This window comes from Oncorhynchus mykiss, chromosome 9, assembly GCF_013265735.2.
Source record: "Oncorhynchus mykiss isolate Arlee chromosome 9, USDA_OmykA_1.1, whole genome shotgun sequence".
Classification (NCBI taxonomy): domain Eukaryota; kingdom Metazoa; phylum Chordata; class Actinopteri; order Salmoniformes; family Salmonidae; genus Oncorhynchus; species Oncorhynchus mykiss.
In genome coordinates, this window is record NC_048573.1 from 51,029,637 (window position 1) to 51,043,459 (window position 13,823).

Here is a 13,823-nt window from a genome sequence, read left to right on the forward strand (position 1 = left end):
ACTGCCCATAAATGAGTACAAAAATGAATAGCCCTCATTGAATAGCCCTCATTGAATAGCCCTCATTGAATAGCCCTCATTGAATTGTTAAAAAACCCCAAAAGATCCATTCAAAGACAAGTTGGCATATCAGATTTCACATTTAATTACACCAGCAAAATTGGTAAGAAGTGAAATAGTAAAACTATGGCGTATAACAGTAGTGTTCTTGCTAAGATAGGCACACCAATTAGTCTATATGTGACCGACCGGCTCAAATCGGTCTTATGTAACAAAATTTGAGATGTTTTTTTTTTTACATTGGACAAAATTAGAGTATCATACAATGGTGTATCATACACTACAGTTGAGGAACAATGGGAAAGTAATTTTGCTTTGAAAATTGATAAACATTTAAACTCACTTTTGAATCTTTTGGTACTAATACTGGAGAGCCCTTCAAAAAGACAGAAGCGTGCTGTATGGCAGACCAATCCGAACTCATCTCTCAGCATTTTCAGCCCACTCATTATCTAAGCCAATCATGGCTAGCGGGAAGGTTGGTGTCTTTTTAAGTGGCTAAACCAACTAGGCTCGTAATTGAACAATTTTATTCGTATTTACAGATGGCATACAGGTTTGTTATTAAGGCACATGAAAGTTCACATGTTCAGAAGGCATTTCTGCCAACAAAAAAAAGTTTATGTTCAAATGGCTCTCCTGTGAAGTAGTGACCTGCGACATACGCCTAGTTTCCTGAAGCGGCTCACGTATTTAGCCCATTGTAGGGGATGACTTAGACCAAATACAGTATTGTGAAGACACTATGGATCTGGGCTAATGCAAGTGGTGAATTAAATCACTATGGTAGGCTATATTATTGCATGCTGTCAAAGGGAAGCATTTTGCGACAGGGGCAGGTTGTGACAGCAAATTCATTTGTTGATAATTATGTTTACAAAACAGTGCTACAAGTTGTTGTGCTGCTCTTTGACAATTGAGTTCATGAACTTTGTTCAGCGTAGAACGAAGGTGCCTGTCCAGTCTGTCGTGGCTGCCTTCCACAATTGTGGGAGGTGTTTCTTTACAAACACGTATCCAATCACCATTTGTACCTGACCCTTACTAAACCAATCACAAGCCTCAATGTGAAGTGGTTCACAGTGCGATGGCAGGAAGCTGAAGTATCTCCCAGGTTGAGATGCCGCGGTTGAAATGTGAATGAACTGAATATACACTGGATTAAATAGAAAATAAAAGCAGTACTTTTTTCAATGCGTGAGAAATAAGAGGTGTGGCGTGTGAAGAGGATCAAATGTGTGTGTCTCACTCCAAAATGAGTTGGCAGCACTGCCCTAAACTTAACCTTAAACCTAACCTTTACCAAGTTCTTGCTTAAAGTTTCACCCTTCGGGATTCATTAAAATAATTACCTTAAGCGAGGCGGGAGCCAACCAGAGCTCAGATATTAGCATAAACCAAATCCCCAGTTTGAGATGTCTCCATATGTCCACAAGTCTGTAGCATTGGATGGTTGTTTATTCAGTGTGTCAATGTGTTTGCTTCTGTCCCTATTCAAGTAATACATGAAAAGATAAACTCCCATTTCCTCCAATTTCAACAGGTGGTGTACTGGGAGGATGACACCAAGCCAGAGACGATGGGGAAAGTGAGGGTACCTGGGAGTCAAACATCGGTCACTGTTAGTGGCTTAGGGCGAAACACTCAGTATTTTCTCACAGTCAGCGCTTTCAACACAGCTGGTACTGGCCCTTTCCTCCCCGCCATCAACGCCACCACCAAGAAATCACGTAGGTGTCTTGAACACACTACAATACTGGCCTAGACGGTCAATGGAGGGAATTCCATCAATTGCTCAGCAAAAGGGAAAATGTATTAATAAACTAGACAAATGTGTTGTGGACAGAGGATTAGTGTTCACCATTCTTTTTAATTAATGCCAAGTGGGGAGGACAGAGGAGGGCGTTAACGTATTTCAGCACGTTTACTTTTTGCCACGGCAGTGGTTGGGAAATAGCTCTTATTTAAAGGGTACATTTTAACTGCATCGTGGGTAGCTGTCAGGAGAAAAAGGTGTAGAGTAGAATGAGCCAAGCCATAGAGACACTATGACTGGTGAAGATGACTGGGTGAGGTCATGACTGGTTATGGTAACATACAAAGAAACTTAACGACAGAATGCTGCTTGTGTCCAACAGCACCCGGACAACCTCCTCTAAATGTTGAGTGGACCTTGATTGGCTCCCAGATCACTATATACTGGGAGCCGGTGGTAGCCATGGAAACAGAGTCAGAGGTCACCGGTTACCAAGTGAGTTCATATTATCCTCAAACTTACCACTTATTTCCAAACTAGAATCACATACCTTGTGTGGTCGTCTGGTCCATCACCCAGTATAGTTTCTAATGATAAATCCCATCCTCATTTTTCACCAATCAACTTGCTGATTATGAAGAATGCTACTCCATGTTTTCTATTTTCCCCCCGTCAGCTGTCTTACAGGAGTCTGAAACATAAGGAAGAGAACATGCTCTTGACAAACAATTCCACAGCCGAGCTGACCCTCGTTGACAATGAAGACTATGTCATCCACATAAGGTCGCTGAGCGAGGGAGGGCTTGGCCCAGCCACAGATCCCATCCGCATCCACAAACTAAGTAAGCTGCTCATAATGTAAAGCATTAACTGATCTGGGTTCAGCGAAAATATACAGTACCAGTCAAAAGTTTGGAAACACCTACTCATTCAAGGGTTTTTCTTTATTTGAACTATTTTCGCCATTGTAGAATAATAGTGAAGACATCAAAACTGAAATAACAGATATGGAATCATGTAGTAACCAAAGAAGTGTTAAACCAAACTAAATATATTTTACATTTTAGATTCTTCAAAGTAGCCACCTTGATGACAGCTTTGCACATTCTTGGCATTCTTTCAACCAGCTTCAACTGGAATGCTTTTCGAACAGCCTTGAAGGAGTTCCCACCTACACTGAGCACGTGTTGGCTGCTTTTCCTTCCTCTGCTGTCCGACTCATCCCAAGCCATCTCAAATGGGTTGAAGTCTGGTGATTGTGGAGGCCAGGTCATCTGATGTAGCCGTCCATCATTCTCCTTCTTGGTCAAATAGCCCTTACACAGCCTGGAGGTGTGTTGGGTCATTGTCCTGTTGAAAAACAAATGATAGTCCCACTAAGCCCAAACCAGATGGGATGGTGTATCGCTACAGAATGCTGTGGTAGCCATGCTGGTTAAGTGTGCCTTGAATTCATAATAAATCACTGAGAGTGTCACCAGCAAAGCACCCCACATCATCACACCTCCTCCTCCATGCTTCACGGTGGGAACCACACATGCAGAGATCATCCGTTCACATACTCTGCGTCTCACAAAGACATGGCGGTTAGAATCAAAAATCTAAGATTTGGAATCATCAGACCAAAAGCCAGATTTCCACTGGTCTAATGTCCATTGCACGTGTTTCTTGGTCCAAGCAAGTCCCTTCTTCTTATTGGTATCCTTTAGTAGTGGTTTCTTTGCAACAATTCGACTATGAAGGCCTGATTCACACAGTCTCATCTGAACAGTTGAGATGTGTCTGTTACTTGAACTCTGTGAAGCATTTATTTGGGCTGCAATTTCTGAGGCTGGAAACTCTAATGAACTTATCCTCTGCAGCAGAGGTAACTCTCTGGGTATTCCTTTCCTGTGGCAGTCCTCATGAGAGCCAGTTTCGTCATAGCACTTGATGGTTTTTGCGACAGCACTTGAAGAAGCTTTTAAAGTTCTTGAAATCTTCCAGATTGACCTTCATGGCTTAAAGTTATGATGGACTGTCGTTTCTCTTTGCTTATTTGAGCTGTTCTTGCCATAATATGGACTTGGTCATTTACCAAATAGGGCTATCTTCTGTTTACCAACCCTACCTGGTCACAACACAACTGATTGGCTCAAACGCATTAAGTAACTTTTAACAAGGCACATGCATTCCAGGTGACTTCCTCATGAAGCTGGTTGAGAGTATGCAAAGCTGTCATCAAGGCAACACTTTTTTGGTTACTACACGATTCCATGTGTTATTCCATAGTTTTGATGTCTTCACTATTATTCTACATTATAAAAAATAGTAAAAATAAAGAAAAACCCTTGAATGAGTAGGTGTATCCAAACTTCTGACTGGTACTGTATTTGTTAATGAAGATATTAACAAAATACGATAGGCCCTTGGACAAACTTAATGTGACATAATGTGATGTTTCAATCCCCATCGGGACAGGGGCAGGTTATTAGAAATGGATGGATCTTGGAAATATGTGTAGACCGTGTGTGGTGATTCAAAGAAGAGATTGACCGGAGTCTTTCGTAGATTTAATACGTTCTGCTCACAAAGGAGAAGCAAGTTCAGAGGGACCAAGAGTCTTGTCTCAGCTTATATCTAAAACGAGTTATATCTATCTATATTATGTGAGTGCATATTGCCATTCTATTACCATCAGGTAGTTACAGCTGAGATGGCCCTGGAAACACTATTTCCATCAAGATGAAAACAGTTTTTCAACCGTTTTTCTCTAGATTAAGTCATTTAGGAACTTCATAACCTAGCCAAGACAGTTTGTCCTCCTGTGACTCCTGTGACTGCCCTCTTTTGGGCTCCGCAGTCTCATATTTTGCTGAAATATGCAGCACAATCTATCCATGTCACTAAGTTTCACTTCCCTTCTCACTGGATATTACCTTCCTGGGAGACTGCAGGAGGAGACCTCTTCCTTTCCTTTAAATGCTAATTAGAGGTTCAAGCAGCGAAGCTCGCTTGGGGCCCACAAAAGGCTAAAGCAGGCACTGTTTATTGTTTTTGTTGAAGTTCATTATTAGGAGTTCGAGCAGCAAAGCTTTGAGAAATCCTATTGTCATTATTTTTAAACCGGTTCTTCCATCACAGAAAATTTACATGCAAATGTCTGTGAGATGGTAAGGCCTAGGAGGGTGCATCTTGGCATGATGGTAAAGGCTTATAGTCCACACCCTCTCATGCAATGCCATGCCAGTTAGCCAGATGGTGGCGCTATAACACACAATTGAAAATGCCCCTCACCCCGTTTACCCTAGAGTCGCAAAGTACATAGGTACATAGGTCCGCCATGAGGGATATTCCGCCATTCAGAATTTTGTGGAAAATACTGGGCAGTCCGGAAGGACTGGGCAGACCTGGATGAAACTTGATATATAGCATCTTTGGACCAAGGTCTCCGAAAACAATATTTTTCCGGCTAGTATCACAAACAACATGGCAGCTATGGACAAATAAACATTGAAGTGAGCGTGACCTGACACATAAATGCATATGAATCTGACATGGATATTTATATTGATACATTGTGACAAACACTGTCAAGACTCAACATATGAAAGCACATGCAGATTAACCACACTGTGGCTCTACGACAGGCACATATTTATATCTATTGATCTGTTTGACTTTGGCACACATGGTCAGCGATGTGAGTCTAGCTAACCTGTAGAGTATGGTTCAGTTTGGCCCAAGGTGGCGCTGTTGGACAGGAAAAAACATTAACGCAAGATTATTGGCTTATAATGGCCATGTTGTTTAAACTAGAGTCTTAGAAAATAAGGACGTGGGTTTTAAGACATGGGTCCATAGAAGCTATTTACCAAATTTGGTGTCAGTCAGCCCAGTGGTTCTGGCAAAAAATACGTTCAGTTGTCAACATCATGAAACATTTTTTTAAATCCATCGAAAGCATATTGCATGATCTATTTGATATGGAGTTATGATATTTGGCAGGTGTGTTAAAGTTAGAATCCCTAGTTGCAACATCGATTTTTAGACATAAATGAATGATATTCACTAAGTGTACAAAACATTAGGAACATAGACTGACAAGTTGAATCCAGGTGAAAGCTATGATCCCTTATTGATGGCACCTGTAAAACCAATTCAATCAGTTTAGATGAAGGGAAGGAGACAGGCTAAAGAAGTATTTTTAAGCCTTGGGACAATTGAGACATGGATTGTGTATGTGTGCCATTCAGATGCAATTTAAGGTCCTTTGAACACGGTATGGTAGTAGGTGCCAGGCTCACCGGTTTGAGTGTGTCAAGAACTGCAACGCTGCTGGGTTTTTCCACGCTCAACAATTTCCTGTGTGTATCAAGAATGGTCCATCACCCAAAGGACATCCAACCAACTTGACACAAACTGTGGGAAGCATTGGAGTCAACATGGGCCATTATCCCTGTGGAATGATTTCGATACCTTGTAGTCCATGCCCCGAGGAATGGAGGCTGTTCTGATGGCAAAAGGCGGCAAACTCAATATTAGGAAGGTGTTCCCAATGTTTTGTACACTGTGTATACCCACTGATTCTTGAAGAATATAACGTATATATGCCTCCATGATCTTAGTTCAATTGTAATAACCCATCAGAACCCAAGATATAAGCTTGTTTAACTCCAATGTTTGTAAACAATGTAAATGTAAACCAACACGGTATATCCTCAAAACATGGTTAAAAGTACACTGAACAAAAATATAAACTCATCATGCAACAATTTCAAAGATTTTACTGAGTTACAGTTCATATAAGTAAATCAGTCAATTGAAATTAATTCATTAGTCCCTAATCTATGTATTTCACATGACTGGGAATACAGATATGCATCGGTTTGCCTCATGCAGCGCGACACATCTCCTTCTCATAGAGTTGATCAAACTGTTGATTGTGGCTTGTGTAATGTTGTCTCACTCCACTGCAATGGATGTGTGAAGTTGCTTGATATTGGTTGGAACTGGAACACGCTGTCATACACGTCGATCCAGAGCATCCAAAACATGCTCAATGGGTAACATGTCTGAGTATGCAGGCCATGGAAGAACTGGGACATTTTCAGCTTCCAGGAATTGTGTACAGATCCTTGCGACATGGGTCTGTGCATTATCATGTTGGAACATGAGGTGGTGGTGGCGGATGAATGGCACGACAATGGGCCTCAGGATCTTGTCACGGTATCTCTGTGCATTCAAATTGCCATCGATAAAATGCAATTGTGTTCTTTGTCCGTAGTTTATGCTTGCCCATACTATAACCCCACCGCCACCATGTGGAACTGTGTTCACAATGTTGACATCAGCAAACCGCTCGCCCACACGACGCCATACACGCTGTTTTCCATGTGCCCGGTACATTTGAAACCGGCATTTATCCGATAGTTTCTGACAGTTTGTGCAGAAATTCTTTGGTTGTGCAAACCCACAGTTTCATCAGCTGTCCAGGTTTCTGGTCTCAGATGATACCGCAGGGGAAGAAGCCAGATGTGGAGTTCCTGGAATGAAGTGGTAACACGTGGTCTGCGGTTGTGAGGCCAGTTGGACGTACTGCCAATTTCTCAAAAACAACCGTTGGAGGCGGCTTATTGTATTAACATTGAATTCTCTGGCAACAGCTCTGGTGGACATTCCTGCAGTCAGCAGGCCAATTGCACGCTCCCTCAAAACTTGAGTAATCTGTGGTATTGTGTTGTGTAACAAACTGCACATTTTAGAGTGGCCTTTTATTGTCCCCAGCACAAGGTGCACATGTGTAATTATCATGCTGTTTAATAAGCTTCTTGATATACCACACTGGTTAGGTGGATTGATTATCCACTATCTTATAGAAATGCTCACTAACAGGGATATAAACAAATTTGTGCACAAAATTTGAGCGAAATAAGCTTTTTGTGCATATAGAACATTTCTGGGATCTTTTATTTCAGCTCATGAAACCAACACTTTACCTGCTGCATTTATATTTTTGTTCAGTATATATTTTTTACATCGTGGATGGTCAGTCATTGTATACATAGCTCTGTCTATGAATTTGAAAGTGGTTACATTTCTCCAGGCCCATCCCTCAGCTTTTTACCAAAACAGAGGCGGGGTGACCGCTCTGTTATTGTTTCAACTAAGGCTTCTAGCTTTAAGGAGTACAGAAGTAGCTCATCGAGAATCCCATTTTGTCCGGATAATGGTGCTGTGGTGCCATGAGTTTTGAACCCAGCTATGGTTGCTTTCAGCTATATTTTGTCATATTGATATTCTGTGTTGAGCCACTGAAAAGGATGGAGAGGATTGCATTCTAAACTGGCCTTATTTATTACATTTATTTTCAGATACGAAGTGTGTGTCCCCCTCTATTTTTTTATATTTGTTTTGTCTGAAAATAAAGAAATAAAGAGCCTGTATTTGTACTTTTTGTTTTCCTTTAACACCTATTTTGTGTGGAAGCACAAACCGTATTAGGGCGAAGCAAATTTTCTTCAAATTTGCCCTATTTTTTCTCTTGAGTCAGCTTTCATTTGGTCTTAATTGTTATATTTGATTATGTAACATACTGTGTTGAAGGCATGTGTCAATTAGCTAGGGATGTATATTAATAGGAATGCATTATTATTCATGTGAAAATTACATGGGTGGTGCAAGTTGGTTTAGAGGTAGTGCTGCCAACTCTGGACTACATATATCGCCCCTGGAGACCATGGTTCGATTCCCTAGTCCCACCCCTTCACCTTTCGATTTGTCTGCATCTCATAACTGGTATCTATCACTCTATTATATATACTTTTAAAAAAGAACAAAAATAGGAGGGACAAAAACACAAAAAATAACATTACATGGGGCAAATAACTATGTTGAGGTATCATCTCTCTCTGTTTCGTAAATCCTTAATGTTGGTGTTGTGCTTTGTTCTAGGTATGAGTGCTCGAGGCTCGAAGGCCTGGAGTCTGAACACATCCCCTGTCTCTCTGCTCCTCAGCATCGCATTTTCAACATTCAGGTCTACATCGTGACAGAATGTCAGGCTACTATCTGGTTTACAGATCAAATAAGCTGTCTCTGCTCCATTCCAAATGACCCATCTACAATTATCATTTTTCTAACTGTGTGAAAGTAATGGTAGAGACCATCCATTTTGGAGGCAAGACAATAAGCGCATTCATTTGGGAATTTGTGAAGAAATTTTTGTTGTTGTTTGGGCACATGTTTTGATGAACATTGTGTTTGTTCAAGTGCTGTCAACTTCTGAAGGTATCTATTTGGATTGTACATTTTAGGTGGATGTTCAGATGAATGCGCTATTCTGACTTTTTGGAGCCCTGAATGATACAAATGCCTTACTTCCATTCATGTGCCAAAGTAGTTTGAATCGTTTAGTTGTAGGCTAAATGTTAAGCTAGCAATGCCATGCTTTTTTCCCCTTCATATTTTCATTTGTAATTAAACCATGTCACACTCAAAGCTAGTTATGAAAGTTATTACCTATGGTAATAATACTTGTCATTTAAACTTTCAAGGTTGCGATATGAAGTTGACTTTTGTAATTTTGACGTACTCTGAGGTGGTCATCGAAGCAAAAACTTTTACTGGTGTTTGGCTGAGCCAAGTTAAGTTCTCTTGCTTACTCATTGAGTAGACACAACCATTTGCCTGTGCCTGTGCCTTTGAAGATCTGTGTAAGAGTGTGACAAAGAAAATCACTTCACTTGACTTATAGTCAGTGTTGTGCAGCATTTCAGAGCTCTTTAAGTGATCATTATCGTATAATTATGTGCTACATGAAACCCATAAGACGAGAGCGGCTTGAGAGAGTGCAAGCCATTTTCTCAATGTTTTCATTTTGTCATTGTGGTAGAGACTTGATTGTATCACGAGGGCTCCTTACAACTATAATGAGCCAAAATCTAAAAACTGACCTTACAGTGGATGGATAGATTGCATTTAATAGGAGGACTGTCTTTACCACACCTCACCCACTACCAATATGACACCCACCTGGGTGATGCACGGCAGCCATTTTGTGCCAGAGTGCTCGCCCGTTGCGTGGTGAAAATGGTGCCAAATGTGCCAGTCTGACATTGAAATTGAGCCACTAGCTGAGACCCAAGCAGACAACGTCATTCACCCCTAAGAAAATCCATGGAGCCTTACTGTATATGGAACTCATGCATGACATTGACTTATAGTCAGCTGTGTTAAATATGTACTAGACTTGCCTATCATTTGTTCAAGGTTCAATTAGCCTTTTCTTGAAACTTATGTATTGTATTATAGGCCCTACATATTTTTCAGTGTAGCCTCAACTGCTCAGGTGTTCGGTCTTTTACACACCAACTTCACTGGTCATAAAGCAGAGAGCAGCTATATCAGACGGCTGACAGCACATGATACAGTGGTCTATTTAATGCTCTGACTTGACAAATGAAAAGTCTGATATCTGCCATGATTTAGCAGCAATTAAAACATATTAATAAATTAGAGTGAGCCTAGGGGCCTCTATGGGAAAGGGCATAGGACTAATGGTTCTATGACACCACAGAAGATTAATGTATCAGGATTCAGTGAGAGGAGCTAAATCAGAACGATTCCATCAGGATGGAAATATGGTTGTGTGTGTGTGTGTGTGTGTGTGTGTGTGTTAATAGATGCATATTACCGTGCTTCTCTGTGTGTCGCAGATCAAATCAAACTTTATTTGTCACATAATGCCGAATAAAACAAGTTTAGACCTTACCGTGAAATGCTTACTTACAAGCCCTTAACCAACAGTGCAGTTCAAGAAGAGTTAAGAAAATATTTACCAAATTAACTAAAGTACAAAATGTAATAAAAAAATAATAAAAAGATGACGGTGTCTTTTGGAAGGCCAGTGAGTCATTTTTATAAAGCCCCAAATAATTTATTGTACTGGCAATCAAACATTTGGGAAATGTTTGTGCCCACTTTCAAATAGAATAACAACACCATGAAATTGCACATCTGCAATGGTGTAAACTGAGTTGTGTTTATTAAGCACCAAATGGAAGAAAACTAACTCAAACATGGAGGGACTACCTGGACTAAGAAAGGCTTCTTTTCACTACCCATTGCAAAATGTTTTCCATTGCGTGCCCTAATGCGCACGATCCAAGTTCAACCGATACGTTTAAAAAAGGCAACAGTTGTAAAGGGCTTTGTTGGATGATAAGATCATATCTCATTACCACTGCTGGCAACTTAAAGAGAGCTGTCTTTGAGTAATGTGTTTTTGTTGATATGCTTGTTTTCGTGGCTTTCTCGTGGTTCTGTACACTCTCAGTTTTATTTCATTACAAACCAACCAGTGTTTACAAAGAAACTGTATCTTTATGACTGATTTCAATGTTTAACTGATTAGAAACTCACAATATACAGTCTATGAACTTTGTGTCCTTGATGCAGAAAGGTCACCTCCATCTTTGTTTTGTAATGTATACAGTAAGTACTGTGGAGATCTTGTTTTTTTTTATGTTTGATTATATGCTTTTTTAGTTTTGACAATTCTACACAAAGGTCAAGTGTTGCTTTAAAGAGATAAACATATAAGTTCTAACTTGTTTAGAAATACATTTTGATTGCTCTGTCGCTCCCATGTACTATGATATGGACCAATGCCCTCAAAGGGGTTTAAAACCGTGAAAGAAACTTTCATTTGATTTGTCTCCAAAATGCAATATTAATTTGGAATGCAATCCCCATTAAATTCAACAATTCTTAACTATACCAGAGTGATATTGTGACAATTTGGTCAACGGGCAGCAAAGTTTTCCCTTATGAATGGTACTAAGAAAACCGATCATCTGTTTTTTATAGCACTATATTTGTACAACATGATTCAAACTTATTGAGCTTGACTAATGCATTATTAAAAGGAAAGACTGACACCAAACAGTACTGTATAGTTAATTGGTCACCTATAATGCCAGTCTTTCGTGACAAAAAAGTTTAGGGGCTGTGGTTAGCAACACTTGGTCTTTATGTTTCACACTGCAGTATTAAAACAATGTTAAGTGATCTCCATGAGATTGTATCAAGAATGTTTTCACGATGAAAAGTAATTGGCTGATCTTGTATACTGAATCTGTGCATGTACAATATTGTTTGGTGCATTTATGTTTTCTAAAACAAAAAATTAAAGGAAAACGATTTACAGAGGATTTTCTCTTCAGTGTTGTTGTTGAGTTGTGTGAATTATATTGTATAATAGCAGTCTACTTTGACCAAGAAAGTAGAATAGTCTGTATTTATTTCATTCATAGTTTTTTTCTGATTTGTCCAACTACTGATATTGGTCTGCTGACATTGAACAGTTGACCAAAGGATCCTTCCATAGAGTACACATGAGTGCACCATTAAAGACTTTGTTCTGTGTCTTCATATTTTTAAAAGATGAACTAGATTTTTGACATATGCACATAGACATTGCATAACTGCAATCACAAGAAAATGATAGTACTGGACACAAGCATAATGCTACTATAATAACAATTTTTCAGGATTACAGCCATGTGTCCATTAATCTCGGTTAAAGCAGAACAAAAGTCTTGCGTAGTTGGTCAGATGTTCGGTTAAATTCTGGGTCCAGAAGAGATAGAACGACTCCACCCTCTCTTTTGCAAGTTACCCACAAGTCTATGGGCCAAATTTCTCCTACCCTTCCGAAATTAGAAAAATGCAGGTTGCGTTCGACTGCTTAGACGTTGCCAGATCTTACAAAGCCTGTATAGGTAGTTTACCTATCAGCTAACCATATCATATATTATAGCAATCTGTCGGTCAATGACACGGTCGATACCGTGGCATGCAACCATTGGTTGATGATGCAACGTCTAAGCAGTGGAACGCGATCGCTAACACCTGCGAAATCTTGATTTCTCCAAAGCACTGGAACTAACGCTGCTCGTTATCCCGCCTTGCATCATGATAATCTACCATCTATGGATCTACAGTACAATTTATGGTTACATAGTCTGTCCACGAAAGTCTTTTTTTGTTATATTTTTTTTCTTACATTTTAATTGTCTGACATTTTACTGTATCGTTAGGATCTAGTAACATAAGCATTGTGCTGCTCCCGCTATAATTACTGCTAAACCAATACACTTTTTTTGATTTGATGTATGTGTCCAATGTTCAAGTCCAGCCCCTTTCCTCTCACAAACAGCATATCAAGGTACTCTATGTGCTAAAATATCTATCAACCCAGTGTTGCAGAGACGCTTTTTTAAATGTCCAATGCAGCCGTTTTTATCTCAATATCATTTTTTTTTCGGGTAACAATTAAGTACCTTACAGTGATTGTTTAATAATAAAAAACATAGTAAAAAAACAAACAAAATAGTTTCTTAGAAAAAAAGCGATTTCTCTAGCAAGAATTTTGCTAGGACTGTCTGGGAGAGGTCTTAGGGCTCCCGAGTGGCGCAGCGGTCAAAGGCACTGCATCTCAGTGCTAGAGGTGTCACTACAAACCCTGGTTTGATTCCAGGCTGTATCACAACTGGCTGTGATTAGGAGTCCCATAGGACTCTGTGCACAATTGGCCCAACTTCGTTAGAGTTTGGCTGGGGTAGGCCGTCATTGTAAATAAGAATCTGTTAACGGACTTGCCTGGTTAAATAAAATAGTTAGGAAGGGAAAACTGAAAACTAGCTGTAATTGGCAGAGAGGTTTGGAACTCTTTCATATTGGTGTATTAAATAATTTACTGCCTGGTGATGTCAACAGGCAGGCCAAAGGTCCATCCCACCGAAACAGGCTGACATTTCAGGCAATCTTTTCAAACAGCTCTTACACTAAAAGGGCATTATCAAAATCTTCACAATTTCACAGTACAATCCAAACCGTATAGTGTGGAAATATATATAAAACACAAGAAAATCTATTTAAGATAATAAGAGAAAATGACCCTGTACAAAGATCAATATGAAGAGGAATGGAAGAGAAAAGTTCTATCCACACACCACAGATCCAA

General features: G+C 39.8%; 1 protein-coding gene across 1 annotated transcript in view; it reads left to right on the top strand.

Annotated features, from left to right (window-relative positions):
• The window catches only part of cntn3a.2 (contactin 3a, tandem duplicate 2), a 75,929-nt gene extending 63,920 nt beyond the window's left edge, over positions 1 to 12,009 (top strand). The window contains exons 20-23 of the mRNA XM_021616097.2: positions 1,604 to 1,790; positions 2,199 to 2,311; positions 2,493 to 2,658; positions 8,750 to 12,009. Coding sequence (XP_021471772.2) covers positions 1,604 to 1,790; positions 2,199 to 2,311; positions 2,493 to 2,658; positions 8,750 to 8,847 — 564 coding nt within the window. The 3' untranslated portion in view covers positions 8,848 to 12,009. The remainder of the gene's footprint in view (positions 1 to 1,603; positions 1,791 to 2,198; positions 2,312 to 2,492; positions 2,659 to 8,749) is intronic.
• The last annotated feature ends 1,814 nt before the right edge of the window (positions 12,010 to 13,823 follow it).